This window comes from Lissotriton vulgaris, chromosome 5, assembly GCF_964263255.1.
Source record: "Lissotriton vulgaris chromosome 5, aLisVul1.2, whole genome shotgun sequence".
Taxonomy (NCBI): Eukaryota; Metazoa; Chordata; class Amphibia; order Caudata; family Salamandridae; genus Lissotriton; species Lissotriton vulgaris.
The window spans coordinates 273,220,471-273,244,995 of record NC_141693.1 but is presented as its reverse complement, the minus strand read 5'-3'; the positions used below and the strand labels follow the sequence as shown (position 1 = coordinate 273,244,995).

Here is a 24,525-nt window from a genome sequence, read left to right as displayed (position 1 = left end):
GGGAAAAAAGGTCCCAGGCTCTAAAAAATGAATGTTGATGCCGCTGACGTCACTGGTTATGTTTAAGTGTAACCATATCACAGTTAATCTCCTTGCGTTGAATTTAAACCATATTTTTAGAGATTGGTAACAATTGTTTGTCCTGTAAGAGATATTTTTTGTATCTTATCAACAAATAACGATATAGATTACTATTTTTTCGCATTGCTTATTCAGTCCATTTTGTTACATCTGTCAGTAGCATGATTCTTTCAGTTGTAAAAAGCCAAATGAACATTGTACAGACAAATTATATATATGACGCTCACTCCCCGCTCCTCTCAAGTAGCAGAAAAAAAGGCACTCAACAGGGATCAAAGCAGTAGCAAATTCCTTTAAATTCAGGTATTGCGGGAACAAGTAAAACACGACGCGTTTCGGCGATGCCTTAGTCTGATGTTTTCAAATGTTAACGCCATGAAACTGCCATTTTGAAGCCACGTACAGCGAGTCACATGGTCAGTGGAAACAAAGGTTGGACTTCAATGTACTAAAGTTACACGCCATCTTGCTAGTAACAATGATAACTTTATCAGACGCAACCCTACATCAACAATTGCAAACTGAAGTGCCTTCATAATCATAGGTTAAAACGCTATACAGACTTAGCATTTGAATAACAGCTGACAGCATAACATAAGATCGTATAAAGACTATAAATGTCATAACGAGGTTAAGCTGTTGCACATGTATTTTTTCGTGCAATTCACAGTAATGGTTACCATTTCAGGGCTCAAAAGGGACCAATGCCTTAGATGGTCCCATACTCTATAATGCCGTGTATCGGCCAAAATATACATTTCTCCCTTACGAAAGAGCCCGCACACAGGTTAGTATCTGCTTAAATTTTACTTCGAGGCTGCAAACAATGACGAGTGAAGAGCTTCACTTCTGACATAACACCAAGCCGACACGTTTCGTGCATGTTGCACTTCTTCAAACGCAAAGTTACAAACATTAGTGAACCACAGATGCAACCATTTTTATCTGATGTACCGCCCCTGTGGGCGTGGCTGACCGCTCGGCCTCCTGGACTCCATAGTTGTCCATAGTATTACTCCAGTGAGCTGGCTCATCTCTAATGCAATATTAAAAGTTTTTAATCCCAAGTGGGTTGCAGTGTAGTCTCGCACCCATCAAAACAGCGACTCACCGCCTCCAAGTTCAGCGCCTGTGTCCGAGATGCGTACACCATCGGGCATGCACAAGGGCTGTTCACACAGTGGGGCAAAAAAGCCCCACTGCGTCAAAGCGGACCCGCGAGGCTGTGACTTCTCGGCACGCTGAAGGGACGATAAACGCTCACCAACAATTGTTCTGTATATGCCAGCAGGCTTCGAACCTCTTAAAGGCATAGACTCAATTGATAAATTATGTGCACTGTTTATTTTGGTACAGATTGCAAATACCATGGTGCAATGCAGCGACGCCCAGGAGGGCGGGAGAACTCGTTGTTATGGGCGGGACTCTATTTAATAAGTGCAGGTGTTCTGAACCTAGTTGGTCGTTCTCTTACCTGTGCTGGGCTCTAGATGAAGAATGAACTCCGAAACGCGTCAGCCCACTACAAATGTTTTAATGTTTTATGGAGAACAGTTGCCTGCTGCTGACTTCGCTGGAAGGGAAAGGTTTTCGTGTGGGCTTTCTCAACGAAGGGTAACCTTGTAGTTTGGAGATGTGTAAAATATATATATATATATATATATATATATATATATATTACACGTCTTATTGAGCTCTAACTATAGCTACTTTTTCTTGAGATTTCCAACTGGATCCCATTGCTACCACAAAAAACAAGCACGGATGACAATGAGGGGGGAGGGGTGTCACCAGCATGGGAAAGTGGGAGGGGGAAGAAGGAACCCAGGCAAAACGCAAAGAAACAGAAAAAGTACCTGAAACGGCGTGATCGGAGGAGCGACACAAATTAAGCTCAATTAATCTCCGTTTGGTCCAGGTGCTGGAGATGAAACAGGAAGTGATGCCTTGCCTGCGCTATCCAATTAGAAAGTAGAACAGAACAAGAGGACGCCATGCAAGTTGCGTATAAATAATCAGAGTGCCATGGTAATCCTAATGATTCTAAAAAAGCCAATACGGTTGCACCTTAAGTCGTGGTTAGCAGGGTGTGCATACCCTTTCAATGAATAATGGTGGATGTGTGCCCATGGAAATAAAAAAGCTAAGTGGCTGCACTCGAAGTGGTGGCTCTCAGAGTTAGCCGGCTGAGCAAACCCTTTAATGAGTAGAGGCGGATTTGTGCTCTTTCACTCTGTTTAGAAATTTTACATAAACAGAAAAAAGGACTAAAGGAAATACACAATCTGTTAATTTAATTTCCAAACATCATAAGGGGGGGTCCCCTTTATCCAAGCAAGGCATTTCAAGATGGGTGTCAGCAGCCCTCCCGTTCTGCCATACCGAAGCTGTTCGACCATTGACTATATTGGCCCCAGCACATTCTACTAGAAATGTAGCGCCATTAGCAGCTCCCTACTCAGAGTGCCACTGTCTGGCATATGTCAACATCAAAACATCACCATACATTCACCTGGAATTAGTTTGGAGGCACAATCGGAAGGGGATATGGCAGTAGGAGCAGCAGTTCTTGGTCATCTTTTTCCATAAGGCAAGCCTATTTTCTTTCATTAGCCACTATGGGAAACGTATATATTGGCTGGGGCTTGTACTGCTTATTATTACTAATCTGATTGAAGCATGTGACTTCAGTGTTCGATCCAATCCTGGAGAAGAAACTAGATCTGGTTCTGACGGGTCCTCTCACCGCAGATTCCTCCCTTTTTAAATACCCCAAGCGTCAAACTAAAACTGAAAATTATTCATAGCGATAGCTCCTGTACGCCAGCAGTTGGCACCGCTGGCCTTTGAGGATATTAGCACAAAGAAGTCTAGATTGCGTTTATGCATAATAGCCAGGAAACTTAAAAAAAATTAAGCAAGCCAATTGCAGTTTGAATGGACCAGAGCTTTCCGTCTTGGAGCATGTAATGCTAAAATCCATAAATGTTGTGGTTACATTTATACAATATGTCATCTTGTAAGTGAATAGAAGCAAGAACATGCTATAGAAGTGAAACATACAGATAGTTGCTAATGAGCAGGTGCCCAGATCTTCTCGTGGGAAGGAATGTTAGAAGGAACAGGAGCCGATTCCATTTTCTAAAATCCTTGCTTTGCCAACTTCAGAACGAGGATACTCTTTACAATGATGGTTCAGCAGAAATGTGCAGTGTATAACTTGGGATGACGTAACTATCGTTCATTTTAAATGTTTGTAAATGTACAACAATGTAAAGGCTTTAATGGGCTTCAAGCAGGTGCAAGAAAATTGTATTGTATTAATGTGTGACTGGACATTACATAAAGAGAGATTTAAGCATTTGCATTTTAATTTTAAACCAAATTATTATGACACACGTCACTGAGTTCCACACAACCATTTATTTATTTATGCAATTTATAAAGCGCACAAATACCCGTAGGTGTCTCTGCACTGCAGAACAACAAAGCAGAGTAGATCGGATAGCTCATAAGTTAAAGATAGATCATTGGTTAAAAAGCCAGGTCTTTAACTGTTTCCTGAAAACGAGCGGGGAAGGGCTAGTCTTGATGTCGGAAGGCAGCCTGTTCCACAACTTGGTGGTGGCGTGTAAAAAAGATCTGTCACCCCATGAAACTTTCTTTGTCCGTGGAACGGTAAGCAGATTAGTGCTGGATGATCGGAGTTGTCTGGAAGGGACATAGGGGCAAAGAGATTTCCTGAGGAAAGAAGGACCTATAGAGTGGATAGATTTATAGGCAATGCAAAGCGCCTTAAACTTGGCTCTACTTCTAATCGGGAGCCAATGGAGCCTGCAAATCACTTTAGAGATTGACGCAAATTTAGGGGTGTTTGTTAAGATGTTAAGAGTTTTGCTACCGCATTTTGAATCAGCTGGAGTTTGTTGTACACTTTTTCTTGTGCATTGATCAGCAGTCCGTTGCAGTAATCTACTTGGCCATTACTAATGTGCTTATAAGTTTTTTTGCAGCCGAAGCTGGGAGATAAGGTAGTAGCTTTTTTATAATTTTGATGGAATAAAATGCGGATGACACTACCAAATTGGCATGACGGCCACCAGAGGGCAGATCAGGTAGGTGTGAGCTTACCGAAGATTATGACCTCATTCTTGCTGGAATTCAACCTCATTGAATTGTCTGCCATCCAAGAACTTATAGCCAACATTCCATTACAGAAGTTGGCTGCCACCCTATCACCATCATTGTGTATGGCTAACACAAGTTGGGTGTCATCGGCGAGGGATGTAAGGGACAGATTATAGGATTTGATGACTCTTGCCAAGTCCGGCAATATAGATATTAAATAAAGTTGGACTTCGCGATGATCCTTGAGGGACACCACACGGGAATGAAAAAGGGGGAGATGTGAAAGTACCTAGCATAACCGTTTGTGAGCGATTGGCCAGGAAGGACATCAGTAGGGACCTAGCTTGCCGTCCAATTCCTAATGCAGTGACACGGTCGATCAGAGTGACATGATCGACCGTGTCAAATGATGCTGAAAGGTCAAGTAGTACAAGAACAGCGGCTCCTCCATTATCCATTATTTTTCTAATTTCATCTGAAGCTTTGATAGGTGCGGTTTCTGTGCCATGTCCCTTTCTAAACCCAAACTGCGTATCATCAAGTAGATGGTTTTGTTCGATGAACTGTTAATTGAGTATTCATGACCTTCTTGGTGATTTTAGCTGGGAGGGGCAGAGAGGCAATAGGTCTATAGCTAGAGGTGTTAACTGGATCTAAATTAGATTTTTTAATAAGAGGCTTAATGATTGTCTTTTTCCATTGAGTAGGGAAAATTCCAGACTTAAACATAGAGTTAATTATGGTTGCCAAATTGGCGCCAATAATATCCAAGTCTGCTTTGAGGATAGCAGGTGGACATGGATCCTCCAGAGACCCTGATTTTGATGAGGATATGAGGGGCAGAATGATATCGGTGGTCACTGCGGAGAATTAATCAAAGGTTGGGGTCTGGACACCCGAGGTGTATTTTCTCGCTTCCCTTAGGGATTGGGGTTGTACAACCGCGGGTGCAATCTATTTTTTGAAGCAGAGTGATACTGGGGTCGTTAGAGTCCACTTGGGGTATGGAAAATGGATTGTTTGTTAATTAATTATAGATGGAACAAACCTTCTCTTGAAAAAATGTTGCTAATGAATTGCAGAATTTCTGCATAGCAACAGTGGGGGGGGTTGAATCTTGCCCTGCGAGTTGCATATTATTTCAGTTTTAATTTCTTCAGGATCCCATTCATGATCCTAAGCATGGACAGAATGCCTTTATTACTGAAAACACACTGAATGGTACACATAATCAGTTTAATAGATTACTGTCCTTAGACTATAGCATTTGCGATTTCAAAGATCCTCATTCCCCAATTCCTGAGTTTCCCTGACCACTAAGACCAGTTGAAATTTTAGTCATTTTCAATTTCGTTTAATTTCTTCGCAATATCCATAATGTGCGCTATCTGTTCATATATACTCATTTAAGTGTTAAAGAGGTGCAAGCTCTTATCACACAAATCTGTCCCCTCTTGGCTGCCAGGAGGTAATTAAAACTGGTTCTGTTCTGCAGGAAAATGGTCTTCTGCGCATTTGACTGATCTGTCATCAAAGATAAAGAAATGGCTGTGGCATTGGCTACTTCAAGTATTGTCTAGTCTGGATGGCCTGCCCTACATCGTAGTTGGTAAATGTAATGGAGAAGAATGTGTTTAAGATCTAGTGGCACCCCAACCGTCTTTGGAGTGGGTGGACAGTGTAATGTCTGAAAGCAGGTCCGACTTAGCCAGTGTAGCAGACCCTATCCTACTCTTGAGGCTGCCAGAGATTGGCCTTCTTTTCAAGGATGAAATTAGCGTAATTCTTTTTGATAGCCATGTTTGTGAAACACCAAAACAGTGGGAAGACTGAATTTATAGAAGAATGAGTATTGTTTTTACAACTTCACACTCTCTCCAGCCCACATACACTCCAGTTGCCTGCTTGTGCTGTGCTCACAGACTAAATCCTGTTCTGACAAAAGATGGACTGGCCGTACCGGGCATGTGACGTTATCCCGCATGGTTGAAGGGGTGGGGGGATTTTGTTACTGGGGACTGGTTTTGTAATAGTGCAGCAGTATTAAAAGCACTGCAGAGTTCCTTGTATATCCAGCAATTTTCAGGCAACACTAAACTATATCAAGATAACACTGATGAATAATGTACCTTCTGGAGAGAGATCCAAGTTATGTCTAGTGACCGTTTTGACTCCTCTAAAGTAGCACAGAGGGGTAATAGGCTTGCTGCGGAGAGCAAGTACTGTGCAGATCACAGAACAGTATTTTATGTGCATAGCTCAGTAGTTTACCGGTTTTGTCACGGAGATCCTTTTGTTACTGTGCAGCTCATAAATTAATATAGTAATCTGGGTTAGAAAGGTATGTTTTTTTCCCAGTCTTTCATTATCCTAATTTTGCCCTAAAGGGTTTGTTATGGTAGAAATACATTCTTATTAGTGAAGTCAGTCCTAACAGCTATTGCGTTCTGAATAATGAGTTTGTGCTTTCCCAGACCAAGCACTCTTAAAAAAAATATATATGACTACCTGTATGGATGACATGTGAACCCTACATCTTGTAGTCCCCTTTAATTTATGTAAAAGATTTTATACACTGATTTACACAGATGATTCATTGTCTTTATATGTGTGTGAGAGTTAAAATACTCCGAAACCCTGCACTGGTATGAGGGGTACTATAAAACAAATCAAATGAGGGTGAGAAGTTGGTGTTGGAGGGTCTTAGTGAGGGAATCATTGAAGAGCCCCAATAAAGATTGTTGCATCCTGGTACACTGCAAGGTCATCATTTACTACACTTTAAAAACTAATGCAATTGAATATATAATGAAGTGTGTTGTAGAATGCACCAGGTGGCAAGACCGTAACGGCTCCGGCTCAGTGCTGTGGACTGGGGCTTGATACCGGTACAGAAGTACACAACAATGGGAAGTCCTTTTGATGGGAGGTACAGCAAACGTGCATAGAAAGGAGTAGATGGACATTGCTAGACCCTACTGCTTAATGGATATGATGGTGAGGACCAGCACCTGGTAGGGTACACACAAGTGAAGATGTAGAGACATTTTCCTCTGATAAATGCTTAAAAAGACCAAATCCCTAGACTGCAGGGTACAACAGGCTTCAGGCGGGCACTCTCGTAAAGCTGCTTGAACCAGAGGATGGAAAGCGTACAGTGTGTAAGCGTTCTCCAATATCGTAAAACAACATCATTATTCAGTTGTAAGTCTAGCTTAGGAACAAGCAAAGATGGGAAGATAAGAGGGCAACATCATGGGGTGTCCCAGAACTATCTTGAACAGACTCAGGTTGGTTCACTTTGTTGGTACAGTCCTAATGAACCAGAAAACCTAAATACAGAGCATTGTGCATTTTCAGTTCAGTCTCATAACATACTTTGGCTATGTTGTTCTTTAGGGTACCATTGTTTCTCTCCAATTTGCCCATTGACTTATTGTGATAGGCACCGTGGAAGCACTGATCTATCCCTAGGTCTTTGCAAACCTCTGCTTGTTCCTGTAACATAGACCAATCTTTCAGGGAAGATACTGGAAGCAAATCAGTTTGTAAAACATACATACGAGCATGAGCAGTATGGCTTAGCAGCCTTTCTAGTGGCTGAATCAGCAAGGACATTTCTTCAGGACACTTTATCATGAGGATATTGGTGGGCAGCACGCTGACTACTGGTGGAGTTACATAAAACATAAAAGCGTTTAACAAATTCAGTAAGTATTGGCCATTTGTAATGGGGTTCCAGCAGGTGCTCGGAACTCCTTTTGCATCCAGAGAATCCCAAAGTCATGAGTCATTCCAAATGCATAATTTGAGTACGTGTACAGGGCTAAAATCTTTTCCCTGGCTAGGATACAGGCACAAGTTAGTGCAATGACATGAGCAGGTCTACCCTGTGTTCAATGCTGCCTCCTTTGCCGTATTGAATGCCCTGTTGTTTCCAAGTCCTGTGTCAGCCATGCTGACCATAACCAATCAACCTCTCACTTCACTTGGTACCACCAAATGCAGTAGCTGAACCACACCTGCCCATGTTCAGGCCTATACATTTCCAATTCACTCTGCAGTTCTTCAAGGGACAGGCTTTGTTTTGTTCTAATGTTCCCTCTAATGTTATCCACGTGCAGCAAGATGCAGTGTGCGCTCTTCCTCAGCCATATGCAAAACCTCAGTACAGCCAATGTCACTGTCTGCCAACTATCTATTTTGGGTGGACTCCGTTTTGTATTGAGACCAATGTAGAATGTGTTCTTGTGCAGGGTACTAATCAATAGTCCTAAGCACTGAATAGTCACGCCCATTCACGGGAATCCCAGAGCATATATTAAGTATAATATATATGTATGTTTAACCTCATTAATGTATGTCATCCCTCAAAAAACACACACATATATATATATATATATATCTCAAAACAAAACCCTTTCAGGCATAGAGACGCATAAATTATGCAAAAAAGGAGAGAACTCTGGGTAGTTCTCAAGTTTAGGTGGAAAGCAGCTCCTGTTAGAGCACTCGACACCAGCGACACTCTAAATCTGCTCACCTCAAATGTCTGTTTTTCTATCAAAGTTTTTAAGCATGGCTTTTGTCATTTTACAGCTCGGCAAGGACAGCACTGTACTAGTCCTATGCTTAAAGACTTTGCTGTATAAATGGCAAAAGACTTTGTCCATTTCTATCTCGGCGTGGATAGCCCTGTGCTAATCCTATGCTTAAAAACTTTGATAGAAAAACAGACATTTGAGGTGGGCAGATTTAGAGTGTCGCTTATGTTGAGTGTGCTCTAACAGGAGCTGCTTTCCACCTAAACTTGAGAACTACCCAGAGTTCTCTCCTTTTTTGCATATGTATGTATGTGTGTGTGTGTATATATGTATATATATATATGTGTGTATGTGTATATATATATATGTATATGTATGTGTGTATATATATATATATATATATATATATATATATATATATATATATATATATATATATATATATATATATATATATATATACACACATATACACTATGGAAATAGAGGCTAAAAAATGTCCAAATTACAATGAGTTTTTCATTAAAAATGCACCACAACAATTCAACATTTCTGTAATACAGAAGATAAAATGTAAAAGTCTAAAACAGCCTGTATTTGAAAAGAAAAAGCATGTTAATGTAATGTAATGATGTCTTGTAAGGCGCATGAATCACCCCACATGGGGTATCTCCGCGCTGTAGACCGCTGGGGAACCCGTCCTGGCTTTCCATGTGAGATAGTCCCTACTGGGTATCTCCAAGGTGAAACCAGGCATCCCCGGCGTATGTGGGGGCCGTTGTGGAGATGAGGCAAGCTAATGCCCAGAGTTGCCGAGTGTGATCCCTGGTTAGAGTAGGCACCGAGGCGAGAATTATAAAGTCCGCTGACCCTGGTCCACGACCCTGCCGCGTCGGGAATTGAACCCTGGTCCCGGGCCGTCCTCTGCTTCCGGGTCTGCCGCCTCTAACCAGTGAGCCACACCACTCCACACAAGGGAAGGCATTGTTAACCAATATGCTGCGTTGAAAACCAGAACAGAGAAAACTGGCACTGTGCCTTTAAGGACCTCCTGAATCCCATCATGCCCCACAGGTGAAAGATCAGTTCTTTTTTCCGGCTTCTTAAGTGAGGATCCTGGAGCATTAAGCTTTACATTTGTTTTACTTTTTTGTCTGAAAATTCTCTTCAAAAGCAGATCATTTTGACTTCACTCGACTGTTTTAAGTACCTTGGGTGCCTTAAACCATTTTTCAGACTGGCGTCTTCTTTCAACCAGTATCCTTCCTGTGGCAAAATGATGGCACAATCTGACCCACACTCTGTTTGCCTTCCTCTCATCCAGTGCCATGTAATTACTGTCAAAAGCTCTAAGAGGACTTTGGAGGACAGGGAGAAGATCATAATACATGCCCTTCAGGAGATCGGAAAGTTAAGACCTTCAAGTTGCCTTGGGAGGTCTCAAGCTTCCTTCAAAGATCTTTCCTCTCGAGAAAAATGTGAAAAAAGAGGCTCCCCTTTGCCGTTGACTGGTAGGAGTTTGCGAAGGGAAATGCCTGTCTGCTCACTATCTGCATCCGGATCAATGTCCAAAGTGCCAGTGCAGCATCCATCGATGAGACCAATGATGAAAGGGTCGCCATCAGCCCTGTCGATCCACAGAAAGTCCACTTCAAGGCATTTGCCGTTGAGCAAGTAGGTGCCATACAGACAATCAATGTAAAGACCCTAGTAGATTTTGAGAAATCTGCAATGCACCGTGGAGAGATCTAGATCAGCGTCTAAGGCAAGAAGATCAACGTTGAGAAGCTAGTCTCCCTTCAGATGATATGATTTTGCCTACAGGTGTTTCTGGGTCTCCAGTTGCAGAAAGGTCTCCTACTGACTAGCCCATCAATCTTTCTCCCCGGAGGCTACAAGCCTTAGTAAATGGGTGACCCTTATCGGAGCCCAGGGTCCAATTATTCTCAGACCTATTCACCATACCGTCTCTCTGAGCGTACACCCCTGCTGAAGCGTACACCTGCCTGTACTTTTTCTACTGAGGCTCCAGCCTGCATTCTTCAGGCACAGACCATAATTCTGCAAAGACCTAAGAGTCCGCAGAGACGAAGATAATCGTCCAGGAGCCCACTGAGGCAGCAATCAAGATCTAGGACATTGTCGAAGTACACCGTCCAGATCTTGACGTTCTCACCGATCTCGCTGGCAAAGGTTTCCTTCCTGGTCCATAACCGCTCGCTCATCTATGAGGGATTACTCTCTGACATTATCAGACTCACCCCAGGCGAGGGTGTCTCCGGTTGATGATCTTGTCACTTTCAGTAACATACTAGTAAGAGGGACATCAAGCTGAATATTGACATTCCTACACCTGTCACTTAATCGGTCATATTCGAGACTCTCCGTCACGGAATGACTTCCAGACCTCTTCTACCTCTGGTTCCAGGTCAGTTGAGCCTACTATGCAAATCTTTCTGACTCCAGCATTTCCATGGGCTGCACTATCACGTATGCTCAACAAATAAAAGGTTCTAGGCCAAGACCCACTTTTCTTGAGATCTGATCCTCCTCCAGTTTCAGTAATCCTAGCTGCTGCAAGAAAAACTCATACTGCACTGTCCTCTTCAACAGTTCCCCCAGATACAGACAGCATACAAATTGATTCTGTAGACAAAAGATTTGCAGCACCTCTTCATCCTTTTTGAAGGTTGCCAGTACCTCATCATTACTATGGACTCTCTTTTCAGATTTACAGATAAGTTTCCAAAAGAGGACAGGCAAGACTTTCAAGAAGTTCTTCAAGAGGGTGGCCTGATTGCAAACCAGGTCATCCGTTCTGCTGCTGATGCTTGTGACCTTGCAACCACTGGTATGCTCTCAGGATTTGTGCAAGCTACTCATCATGGGTCCGCCTATAGTCCTGAAGCCCAGCAAAGGATTCTAAATCTATCTTTTATGGGAAATACTCTGTTCGTACACGAAGGGAAGATGAGATGGCAAAAATGAAATCTGAGCTAGATACCCTCAAGACAGTGGGCCTTGAGAAAGCGTAAAGAACTCCATCAAAGGTTCCATCCCTATGATCGGCGACCAACAGAGGGTTCAAACCCCTTACTGGTGACATTCTGCACATCCGCAAAGTACAATAATTGAAGAAAATATAAGCCTATGTTTAAAAAAAAAAAAAAAAAATGTCAACATTTTTTAAATAGTGCTGCTCAGCGAACTGAATTACCTCTAGACAATTATGCTGTCTTTTGTGGAAGTGCCAGAGGCAAATCTTAACAAAAGACATTAGCTAAATTTCAACAGATAATCTTTTACCGTGATGCAAGCTCTTATGCGCATAATGTAGCAAGCACACACTAATGCAAATGACAGATGGGCTGACCTGAGCATTACTTATAAACTGTTTAGAAGGGAGTACAAATGCAGTAGGACATGACCAGCGCAGGACTGATCAACGGTGGAAAGGGAGCAAAGCAAGGGACTTGTCTGGACAAGATTGATAAACTATATGGAAAGACAACAGAAAAAGCAGGAATGACACCTAGACAGGACAATAGACTCTGTAGAAGAGAAGAATGACCCTGAACTGGCCTGGAAGCTATTCACAGATTCTGAGAAAAGGACAATTGCAAAGCAGGCGTACCCTAGCAGGATCTGTAATCTCCTTTGCAGAGAGGAGCAAAACTAGACTGGTATAGTTGGGACTCAAAGGAGAAAAAAGAAGCAGAACTGGCCTCCCTTTGTTCTAGTGATTGTGGAGATGGGCTCTCTGGTTTCTTTATTCCCAGCTGTTCTAGCCCGATTTACAGTAGTGGTGTTGGCATCCTGTGTAATCATTTGCATATCTCTACCTGGTGCTCTACTGTCAGTCGTATCACAGCGCTTGCCGAGGCATTACTTTGGGCTCTATCTGCTGGCGGTCCCAGTGGTGCTGTTCCATTTTCAGGTGTATCAGTGGCTGCACTCCAATCGCTTTGGCTTGCACGGGGAACATACTAGCAAATTGTCCGCCATTTTTGTCTTCGCTCTCCTCATTCTATAGTGATTCAGTGATCTGAGAATAAATAGGGAGCGGATAGAGCAGTAGAAGCACAAGCCCAGACTCAGTCTCTGAGGTGACTGATTTGGTATTCCATGTTTGCCTCCGTTTTTCTCACTACAGACTGACCACTGTTCAGTGTCTGTCTTGGTTTTTAGGACCTTTTTAACTTTAGCAAATTACCTAATCTTTCTGTACTAAAGTACCATGATCAGAAAAGGACTTCCCATTTTTGTTAGTGATTCCCACCCACTGTTTTAGATATGTGCACGTGGCCTTACTGAAATTGTTGTATGTAGTGTGAGCAGGAGTCCCTTTTGGTGGGAGCTTGCTATGTTTAGATTTTTCGCCCCCCTATCACTATTACTTGTCATTCATGTACATACGGAAAACAGGACAAGGGGTCTGCTGATTTGCACCCGCAAAACAAGTAGCAAAGCAAGCTTCCTGGGACAGGTCTGGTGAGCAAAAGAGTGATGGATTTAACCCAGATCTCTTGACTGAGGGTAAGTGTTTGAAAGTGTCAGCACTCTGTCCATCATCTTGTGTTTGCTATGTTAGCCCTAAGTAGCCAATGGTATACCCAGACATGGGTCCTTTGCTCGCTGTGCCACTGGTTTCCAGCTACACTGTCTGAAGAGCGGTGATACCGCAACACCAGTCTGAGGATGCTTATTTCCGGCCCTGGGAGGACCTGGCCTGGCAGTTCAGACTGGAATGTTTCCGTGGGGAGCAGGGTCAGGACTGATTTGCATATAGCTGGGTTCAAACTGTGGTGGCATGGTGAGCAAAAGAACAATGGCTTTAACTCAGATCTCTTGACTGGGGGTGAGTGCTTGAAAGGTTTCATCAGTCTGTCCATGTTGTTGTGTTTGCAGTGATCAATTAAACCGATCTGTTATGTAACCCTTCACATGAGTGGTAGATTTAAAGTCATAGCTATGCTATAAGTGGTGGTTTTGTTTTGTTTTTTCCCCTCCAGTTCTCACAGTTTTTAGTAGGTCTATGGCTGTATGCAGCTTACAAATGTATGGATGATAGTCCTTAAATACCGTAGTATAGTGTGTGTGTTATATATATCAAGTACAGCTCCTCCTCAAATCTCTCAGCGTCACGACCACAGCGCATGCCAGCAAACGAGGGAGACGGACCACAGAATCAGCAAAGGTAGTTTTTATTTTAGCAACCTCACAGAGAACAGCTACGCGTTTCAGGCTACACGCCCTTGTATGTATGTATGTATGTATATATGTGTATGTATTTTTGTTTGTTTTTTTGTAGAGCTTATCTTATGTCTTTGTGCAACTTCCCAGCAATTAAAATATGTAAAGGGAAAAGTACCGGAGGGCCTTCTCGAAAAAGACTGCCAATGTGAGATGTTAAGTTACAAAATACTGCACAAGTGGAGTCTTGTGTGAGGGGTGGGGTTTGGAACTGGGTGGTACTGGAGGATTGAGGGCATGAGTGGTGGAGAAGGATAGGGTGTGGGGAGAGTGGTAGTGAAGGCAGGTTGTGGTAAGGAGTAAAAGCTGGGAAGTATCTATTGATGGAGGTGGTCAGGGCCGGTTGGTATACAAACACTCCCAAAATACAGTTTTCTGTACACCTATGTCTTGCTGATTCACAGCAGTTCAGCTCTCTTTATATGCCTTTAGCTGCATTGCATTTGTATTTTAGCATTTTCTTCGGCATGTACTTGATGTTTTTATTTTCTATAGATTCGGGTTACCTGTTCAGTGGGAGTCGACCTTCATCTCAAATGTTGCAGTCTAGGGATTCCCCTGGATCTGGTAAGAAACCTGCCCACTCTGTGCTGTGTCCCTTTAATCAACTTTCTCACTGATTTGTCTATTTTGATTCAACTAGTTAAGCAACCAAACTGTCCTTTTCAGCTACTGTTACTAAGCCTTCTTTAAAACCTTAAGCAACTAAAGGAGGTAGATAGACAAAAAGGAATACCCCAATAAGAATACATTCAATCACCCTAGAGAATGTTGAGGGTAAGAGAATTAAGTCTCAAATCCTCTTTAGGCTTTGTTTTCCAGAGATGCTGTGCTGAAACAGAAAAACATTGGGGCTCAAAGAAATATCTGCCCTATCTAATAATCAGTGGGATGCCTTCCATATTACCTTTAGGGAGCTGTGCAGAACCCCAGTGCTACCGGCAAATATATAGTGGAACTACTATGAACCTCCGAACGTTAACCTATTGGGTACTTAGACTCTTGAGGTTCAGAGTGGGAGACCCTGTAATCACTACCGACTTCATTTGATGACTGTAATAGTTCCTCCCTTTCCCACAATAGACATTTAGTCGAAAATAATAGACAGAAGATCTGACCGTTCTGAACATTCATTCATAGTTCTCCCCTTTTGAAACCTTCGAGGCGCTTGTGGCAAATCAAATCAGTTCTGTTCTAGAAGAAGCTATGTAGTTATTTACGCATGCTCGAACCAAATCTTTCTCCCGTAGGAAAAATGTGGAATAAATGGTTTCTTACCCGTAATCCCAGTTCTCTCGCGGGGAATCTCAAATTATGGTCATAAGCACTGAAGAGTCTTGCTCACATGAAGAGACCTTTCCGGGATGCCCACACTTGGATGGGGCTAGTCAGGGCTTATGCCAATCATTGCAGATCCTCTGAGAGATAAGGTTTGGTTTCTTACCTGTAATCCCTGTTCTCTCTCAGGGTAATCTCCATTGAAGTCATAAACACTGAATAGTCCCTCCAAAGTGCTGGGATCCCGGAAAGATCCTGCATGGGGGCGGACTGTTTAGCTCTTCTATCATTGGAGATCCCCTGAGAGAGAACCTCTTTTTCCTAGAGAAGTGTTTATTCTGTTGATTCAGTTTGTGGAGAAAAGGTCATCTGCTATTAAATTGTGTTCCTCTAATGGGCATGGGATGGTTTTGATTACCAATAATGACTAGCACTGCATTCCTTCAGCTGTAACTCATTTGGGTAGTTGGTCTCTGTTTGGTAAAATGTATCCCTCTGTTTAGGACATTGTATGGCACAAATCTGATTCATTTAATCTACTAGCTGGAAGCCAATTAGTGGCTATCCAAATGATTAGCTCCACTACTGATTTTACAGATTTTGCGACTACAGACATTACATATTACCTTGTGGTGAGCTGCACTTCTTGGTTTACTCTGATCCGGACCAGAGTTCACCAGGTCTGGGGTAAAAAGGAAGCTCCTACTCCAGGATTGCATCTTTCATAGAATCGCATACTGCTTTATTTCCAGTTGCCTGGCTGGAACCCCTTGGTTATGAATGTTAAAAACAGATGCTCATTTAACATTGCAGCTCGTGCAGTCTATCCACCTCATTGTGCGACTCAAACTCTGTCCAAAGAAGCTTTGCCGTTTACATAAGTCTTCAGTATTTTAGATTCTCTGTTGCACATCTTCGATGGTTTAACTGGGTGCTTGATGGTTTTCCTTTTTTTCTTTCCTAGGTTTTATAGCCATTTGTTCCAAACCATACCCTGGTCCCCAGTGCTTACAACCAATATCACTCCACTGAGCTGTGAAACATGTAACACTTTATTTTGCTAATTCCTTGAGCGATAAGGAGAGTTTGGTCTTCTTTATCAGAGGCAGTGAGAAAGCCACTCGTAGTCCTCCAAAAAATTGAAATTCGCATGTAGTGGGATTTCAAAGAAGGTGGTGAGGGAGGTCATCCTTTTCAGAGCTCTGCCTTAGTTCGCCAAAAAATGTCCCTGCCACTAAGCCAGTCTACTGGTTAGCTACTTGTTTCGTGTCTTTTTCCAGACTTTAGAAGATGAGTCCACCCCCACTGGTGCTGTCTTGCTGTCATTGTTAATGTGCGTGCCTACAATGAAGAAGCCTTTTCCACCAGTCAACAACCTCTCATTCTGTGGCCTTGTGCGTGTCCAACATGCATAGTTTACGTCCACCTCTTTGTAGGCAGAGTGACACAATAGCCACTCACCAGCGAGGACATTATCAGGAACACACTCCACAACAGTCCCCTCGCTCCTTGTTGACTATCTCTTCATTAACCACCGTCTTAGGGACTCTAATGTCTGCAGCTCTTCAGGACCTGCCAGTTTTGACCAACAACCTGCTTCAGTGGTTAAGGGGCTCTCTGAGCAGGTTATCCCATTGCTTCCAGTCCAGATCTAGGAGGAAGCATCTTGAGCTGTCCTGGAGGCTGAAGATCCAGTTTCCCCCGAAAGGAGATATGGACAATGAAGAGTAAGCAGAACATTCACACCGACCTAGACTTTATAGTACAAGGGCAGCTGATTACCATCTGCTTTTGCTCCAGGTTCAGCAGGCTTTAATGGATCTCTCAGGGAAATGATGCAGGAACTCTGGTTTCCTCATTCTGTGCCCTCTAACTGATGGTTACTCTTTAGGACCTTCTGTGGCTCTGCATGTTCTGGCACAGACTGTTCAGGTTCATCCCCAACTTGAATTAGCCACCTCTCTGCAATAAAGTAATGTCCTGCAAGACCGGCACATAGAGAAAGAAGAATGCTAGACCCCATGTGGAAGAGGGTCAGTTTTTGTTAGGTGACTTCTCTCAAGATAGCCACAGCTACTTGCTAGATGTGATCGCTAATTTTAGCATATTGACATATTTCACAACAAACTACCAGAGGACAGCAAAGAACATATTTAAGAAAAGGGAACAAGCTGCCTTTGTTGTCAACGCATCCATGTATGCACTTTTACTGAGTTTGCATCAGCCTGCTAAGGGGGCTTTCTTCAGAAAATATGACTGCCCGAAATACAATGTAGGATTTAAGACTTGTCCTTCTTTGGCAAACAAATAGTAGATCCCCCTACATGCCATGAATTTCGACACTGAGTTGTGGTAGCAAAGCTCCTTGGCACATTGGAAACGACCCCCCTATTTGGCCTGAGGACAATGGACTTTTGGCAAAGCATATGAAAGGAGAAATGAGATCTCCAGTGTCAATAGAATGGTAAAGCTTAACATCCCTTGGAAACCCTACACTCCAAAGAAAGATCAGGCTTCTAAACTTGGGACTTTATTATTCAGGATTAACGCACTGTGGTAGAAAAGCAAGTTACCAAATATTCCCAAACATCAAAGAAACCACCATTTGTTACCACCGGCGTTCATCTGAATATTTTTTATCTAGGGGGTAAAGGAGAAAAAATTATGAAGTCTTGTTACTGGATCTATCTCGTTACAATAAGGAAATCGCGTGTCAATTACATTTTTCGAAAAGATCTAGTTTACACCACCCAATTGTTCATAGGTCATAATCCAGACTACCAGTACCGACTGTCTTTTTGGCCTGAAAGTCGGCTCCACCCAATGTTTCCAGATTCATTATGGTGGTGGAGGTTCACTCCAACAATAAATATAGATCTCCCAGTATGCGCATATGTATATATTTATGACAGAGTTCAGTCAAAAATCTACCAAGTCTTTTATAGATTTTGCCTTAAGGATGTGGTCTTTCTACGAAATCTCAGGTCCCGGGGCACCCAAAGCAAGTCAACATTCACCTATGTATAGAGGATGCCCAACTTTTTCAGTGTTTTTTTGACTTACCAAAATTATTTTTGTGACTGAGAAGACATCCCTGCGCACACAGACCACAAATGTAAGCTGTGCACCTGATTTGATGTTGGTAATGGGCCCACCTGAAGTCTGCCTTTGGTGCCATGGCTTTAAACATGACTAACTTTAAAACATGCTCCCTGCTGTAAGGCTTTCATGGATCGAGAACCTAATCTTTACTCCACTGAACAGAACTGACCACTTTTCTTCTGCTCAAAGTCTCATGTTCATTCTCTGTTCTGGTTGCCGTCCTCTGGGAAGTTCAAAACTAAGCTGAAAGATGAGCGTCATTGCAAAGACATGAAGTCCAATGAGGTTTGACCTAGTTTACCTGCTCCAGGCAGAAGCCATGCAGTCGTCACTTGGAAAATCCAAATCCCGCAGCATTCTCCAAGTCAGACTACAAGAATCCGTATTGGTTGAAGTTTGTTTTCATAAGGTGCACGTAGAATTACACAGATATGGCAAAATTATTCCATTCAAATGTATTTATAAAAATTTAATTATAAAAGTGCCTAGTTATTGAAAATCAGTTCTCACACCATTATTTTTTCAGATCTAACACACTAAGGGATAAAAACAAGCAATAAAAACAAAAACCCTCTGTACAATAATTTCATATGAAACTGCACGGGATATTACACATAGTACAATCTGAAGATCAAAATACCAAAGTGGCAGTACAAAGCTATAATGACTCTTATCCATATAAGCAACATGCAATGATCTTGTGATGTAGGAGCACATTTCCAGCAATAGTTTGATTGAAACTGGGCTAAGTGTATGAAAACCGAAATGACTCAAATTAAGAGTCTTGTGGTGTGGTTGGACCCAGCTCTTAATTTTTCGGTACAGGGCCGGAAGGTAGCAGCCACATGCTATGCACTTATTAGGCTTCTTAGGAAAATCATCAGACTCCTCCCCTTCGAAGCTAGAAGGATCTTAGTACAGGCGCTGATATTGTCATGCCTAGACTATTCCAATGCACTATACTTAGGCACTCCTCAAGGGACAATTAAGATCCTGCAGACATATGCTGCTGAACGTCCCACGGAGAACCTCCGCCAAACTCGCACTTCGTCAGCTTCACTGGCTTCCAGTGCAACAGAGAATCGAGTTTAAAGCTCTGACCACGGCCCACAAGGCAGTCAATAAATCAGGACCTGCAATGATCCAATCAATGTTCTGCCCGTATTTAACCGGTCGTGAATTAAGATCTAACAATAAGAAATTTCTAGCAGTCCCCAAAACAAGGAGAGTGCGCATGGGCGGCCGACGCTTCTCTCTACAGGCCACAAAACTCTGGAATAATCTCCCAGACTACATCAGAATGGAAGAAAACCATCTTAAATTCAGGAAGATGCTGAAAACCCTCCTGTTTACCTAGACTCTGAGAATGAACGTGGTCTGAAGCACTTGGATGCCTCCGGGTAGCCATGCGCTATACAAATACGTAATCATTCATTCATTCATTCATTCATCTTTGCCATATGAAAAGTCTACCGTGAGGGTGAGCTTCCAGTACAGATGATATCAAGCAAATCTGGACATTGCTGTGACAGGCATTAAATGTTGATTCTATATTGTCAGCTCTGGTCCTCAACCACTTTTACCTTTTGTGCTAAATGTTGCTATATATTTGGCCATCTGCACATGTTGTTGAATATGCTTGGGATGTAGTGCAGTGATGATGGTTTGTATGCATGTTCGTGTCTTAGTGATTGAATATGCCTCGTAGTGCTTCTCTTCATTCTAGCTGCATTGCAAAACAATACAGAGAATATGATTTATAGACCCTTTACCGACGCCACACAGCTTGCAGGTTACTGTATCTACCTTTTTTAACCAGGGTGGCATCATGCCCAGCGTCGAATGAATACATAGTAGAAATCGCATAAACTGTATGTTTGTATGGTGCTCATACCCCTTGGTCAAAGTAGGACTGGGGCTGAGATCCGGTAGGTGTTAGTGATCTGCCTCCTATATGCCCTCTTTGGCTTTAGCCTCAGGGAAAGCGTCTTGGACATATTGCGTTGGTTTTTATAAGTGATTCTCCGGCCTCCCATAAGTTGAATGATTGTAGTGATTGTAAAGCTTCATGTGAAAACCCACTCAATCTTAATCTCGAACCCTGTTTATTAATTTTCTGACAAACTCAGGATGCTAGCATGTCAAATGACCCGCGTGCCATTAATCTGCCATGATTTACTTGTTCTTGCTATCTTACTGATCTTCATGATTTTGGTTTCATGAAGTTGATTTCCAGACTGTTCTGTGTCATGAAGACCAAGAGTGCGTCTAGAAATTGTTGTAGGCCCGTGCGAGTTATGCTTATTAGAAGCGGGTCATCATCATATTAAATGTGAGTACGGGTTCATCCCAAGTTTCGATGCGCGGGAGTTAGTTTCGTCAAGGTTTGTAGTAAGAAACGAAATGTTGACCAGCATGGATGTCAAAACGCATCCCTGTTCAGTCTGACCGTGATGTAAATTTTACGGCAGATCGGTGCGCCGTCTTCAATATTCACACGTAACTAAGTTGTGGAATACAGAAGTTGTATGGCCCTTAGTAGTGTTGACAGAATCCCAGCTGTTGATGATTTCTGCCAGAGGAGGCCATTGGAAACTCTATCAAATGTGGCCATAAAGTCTGTGCATAGAGTACTTCTGGTATAAAATGATTTTTTCATGCAGACTGCAAGGGCAGCAAAGTTAGAAAAAGTGCTCTGCGCTACGCTGAAGCTTGTTTGATTGCAGAAAATGTGCTTCTGGCTATCTACCCATGCTGTTAAATCTTTTAGAACTAGTCTGGCTTAGTACTTTGATTCTACATCGAACAGTGCAATCGGCCAATAATTCGAGGGGTTGCTCCTATGTCCTCCTTTAAAGACAGGATGAATTATTGCTCCACACCAGGAATCGACTGTTGTAAGCGCTATATATAATTGTGTGCTTTCTGGCCCAGAGTTTGTTTGCTATTGGACTTAGTGAGCTGGTGGTAGGCTGTTTGGGCCAGTGGCTCCATCTGCTCTTCTTTATGATCATTTCTAGGTGGCGTTTGCTACCTTCTTCCACCTGCCCTGGGGGTTTACTGGCTCCAGCACCTGGTTTTCCCCTTCAGTGGCCACTTGAACATTGTTGTCTTCGTTCATGCATAGAGCTGACACTGAAGTTATGTATGTATCTGAAAGAAACAGGTTAGTGTTAGAATATCCCCAGGCGTCAGACTGGCTCCTGAAAGTTTTCGTCAGCAGTACACTTGCGCGTCGGTAGGCGTCTTCTGCGGCTCCTCTGCCGTCGTGATCGCCGGGATGACGTAGTCGGAGTACTTAGGCGCCCCCCTCGCACGCGGAAGTCAGTTCTTCTTCTTTTTTTTTTTTTTTACCCCAATAAGCGCAGATCCGGGAAGAGCAGTTACCCAACTCATTTTTTGACGAACTTTTTGGCCTTTTTTGTTGCCTATTCTTTTTGAGTCGATATCGACTCCTGGTGCGGGTAGTGATACCTGGGTTCAAGCCGTGCGACGCCTGTCATTGCCTGATGCCGGTGACCGACCCCCACCGCCAATGTCTCTACTGCCTCTGGGCCGACCACGACAAGTCGTGCCCCGACTGCAGGGCCTTGTCCTTGAAAGCGGTCCCGTAAGCTCCTCAAGATCCGGCAGTCTGCTCCGCGCCGCTCGAGGTCCCGGTCGAGGAGTAAGACGAGGGACCAGTCGCGTCACCACCATTTGTCAGGCTCGAAGTCCTCCGGTAAGTCGAAGAAAAAATAGTCGAAGAGATGTCATCGCTCTTCTTACTCCCCTCGCCGGTCACACGACGCAGCTGAGGGTTCAAGTGACACGACCCATGCGGCTCCATCGGAGCGGCGGGCGTCCCATCCGGTCCCATACCCTCCGAACCCTGGACTGCATGCGACGCCGGAGGAGATACGTGACTTCCTCGTGGCCATGAGGACTCGCTTCCCTCCGTTGAGGCCTGCCGGTGCGCCTTCGGGCCCCGCAGACCCGACTTCAGGCCTAAGCGGGCCGGCGGCTTCGGTCCCAACGCCGCAAGGCCGAGGGGGATCCAGGCCTGGATCCTGGTTGACGCCGGTCGACCTTACGACTCCTCTGCCGGCGCCGACCTCATTGGTGTCACTCCTGGCGCCGTCTTCGGACGACGTAACCCCCGGTTTCAGCCCCGGGCCATCTCCGGCTGATCAATTCACCTATGACCCACCTCTGTCATTTCTGCCTGTTTATCAGGACACAGATGAAGGGGAGGACTGGGAGAGGTCTGAGGACCTTCTGGATTCAACAGTGCCAGTTGAGGCAGGATGAATTTGGGGAGGCCAGTGGGCTGGACGCATCGCCTGACACTGCATTCATCTCTCCTCCCTCCGTGGCTACGGAGGAAGGAGCCACTTATGGTGTGGTGTTGCGCAGGGCAGCCAAGGCCTTGGCTCTTGAGCTTCCTGCTGCGGCCGTGAGGACGAATCTCCTCACCGAGGTGCTTCAGCCGCTAGTAAGATCTTCGGAGCCTATGCTGCGGTTTAATGAAGCCCTCACGGACGTTCTGATAGGCACCTGGTCCAAGTCCTCCACAGTGCCCCCAGGCTCCGGGCAACCCCCACTTTCTGTCCGTTCATCCCACCCCTCAGAGCATAGTGATCCAGGCCTCTACATCCCAGATCACATTCCCGACTTCACCTCCAGATCGGGAATCCAAAAGGTTTGATCAGTTTGGGAAGAAACTGTTCTCCTCATTGAGTTTGGGGTTTGCAGTCTATCAACACGGCTTGCCTTTTGGGCCGTTACACCCACTCTTTGTGGGACACGGTTGCAGACGTGCTGCCCCAGTGTCCGGAGGAGACCCTGTCACGGCTCGCCCAGTCACTTGCCGAGGGGCGGGATGCAGCACGCTACTCCATGAGATGTGGACTTGATACCACGGACTCGCTGGGCAGAGCGATTTCCACGACGGTGGCGATCTGTCGCCACGCCTGGCTGAGGTCCACCAATTTTTCAGGGGATGTCCAGACCACGCTCATGGACATGCCCTTTGATGGCCGTCGGCTTTTTGGCGACAAAACAGACAGTGCGCTTGAGCGTTTTAAGGACTCCAGGGCTACGGCCAGGTCCTTGGGCCTGTCGGGCCAGCGCCAGCAGACTTCTGCTTTTCACCACTTTCCTAGCCAAGGGAGGGGTGCCCCCACACGTTTGTACAGCCGCAGAACCAGCCTCAACGCGGACGTGGTAACCGCCGTGGCGGTGCCAGGGGACAACGGCAAGGTCAGTCCACATCCACTCCCGCAGCATCTGCCTCAAATCCTTCCTAGTCCAAGCTTTCAGGGCCATTCGACGCCAGTGGGGGGGGCAGTGTCCGCACTCTCTCCCCTTCGAGGCGACCCCGCCAGTCATGCCACCGCATGTCGGGGGATCACTTGCAACTTCTGCAGGAGGAAGTTATGGCCCTCTTGGCAAGGGGGCCATCAAGTGCGTTCCAGGGCCAGAAGTAGGACATGGTTGCTACTCCCACTACTTTCTGGTACCCAAGAAGGGCAAAGGGGGCCTACGCCCTATCTTGGATCTCCGGAGCGTCAACGGCTTCCTCCAGAAGGAGAAGTTCAAGATGCTGACTTTCGCTCAGGTCCTTGCTGGCCTAGACCCCGGAGACTGGATGGTAGCGTTGGACTTGCAGGACGCAAATTTCCACATCCCCGTCCTGCCGGCCCTGCGGTTCACGGTAGGCCACGAGCACTTTCAGTTTACTGTGCTCCCCTTTGGCCTTACCAGTGCCCCTCAGGTGTTCACAAAAGTGATGGCGTTGGTCGCAGCTCATCTGCGCAGATCAGGGGTTTCAGTCTTCCGCTATCTCGACGACTGGTTGTTAAAGGCGGGCTCGGGCCAGACAGTCGTCTCCCACGTCCAGACTACGGTCGACCTCCTGCACTTGCTGGGGTTCTCCATCAACGTGCCGAAGTTACAACTGTGCCCCTCTCAGAAGCTCCTTCTCATCGGAGCGGTTCTGGACTCGGCACAGTTTCGGGTTTATCCTCCCGAACAGCAGGTTCGGGGTATTCAGGCTCGGATTCCGATCTTTCAGCCTTTATCCCGAGTTTCGGTCAGGTTGATGCTGCGGCTCCTGGGGTTGATGGCCCCCTCCATCCTACTGGTGCATCACGCCAGG

At 44.6% G+C, this 24,525-nt stretch overlaps 1 protein-coding gene across 2 annotated transcripts in view; it reads left to right on the top strand.

Moving 5' to 3' along the window:
• The window catches only part of TMEM201 (transmembrane protein 201), a 274,511-nt gene that overhangs the window by 212,246 nt on the left and 37,740 nt on the right, over positions 1–24,525 (top strand). For both annotated transcript variants that reach the window (XM_086921392.1, XM_086921393.1), the window contains one exon: positions 14,502–14,573. In XM_086921392.1, coding sequence (XP_086777518.1) covers positions 14,502–14,573 — 72 coding nt within the window. The remainder of the gene's footprint in view (positions 1–14,501; positions 14,574–24,525) is intronic.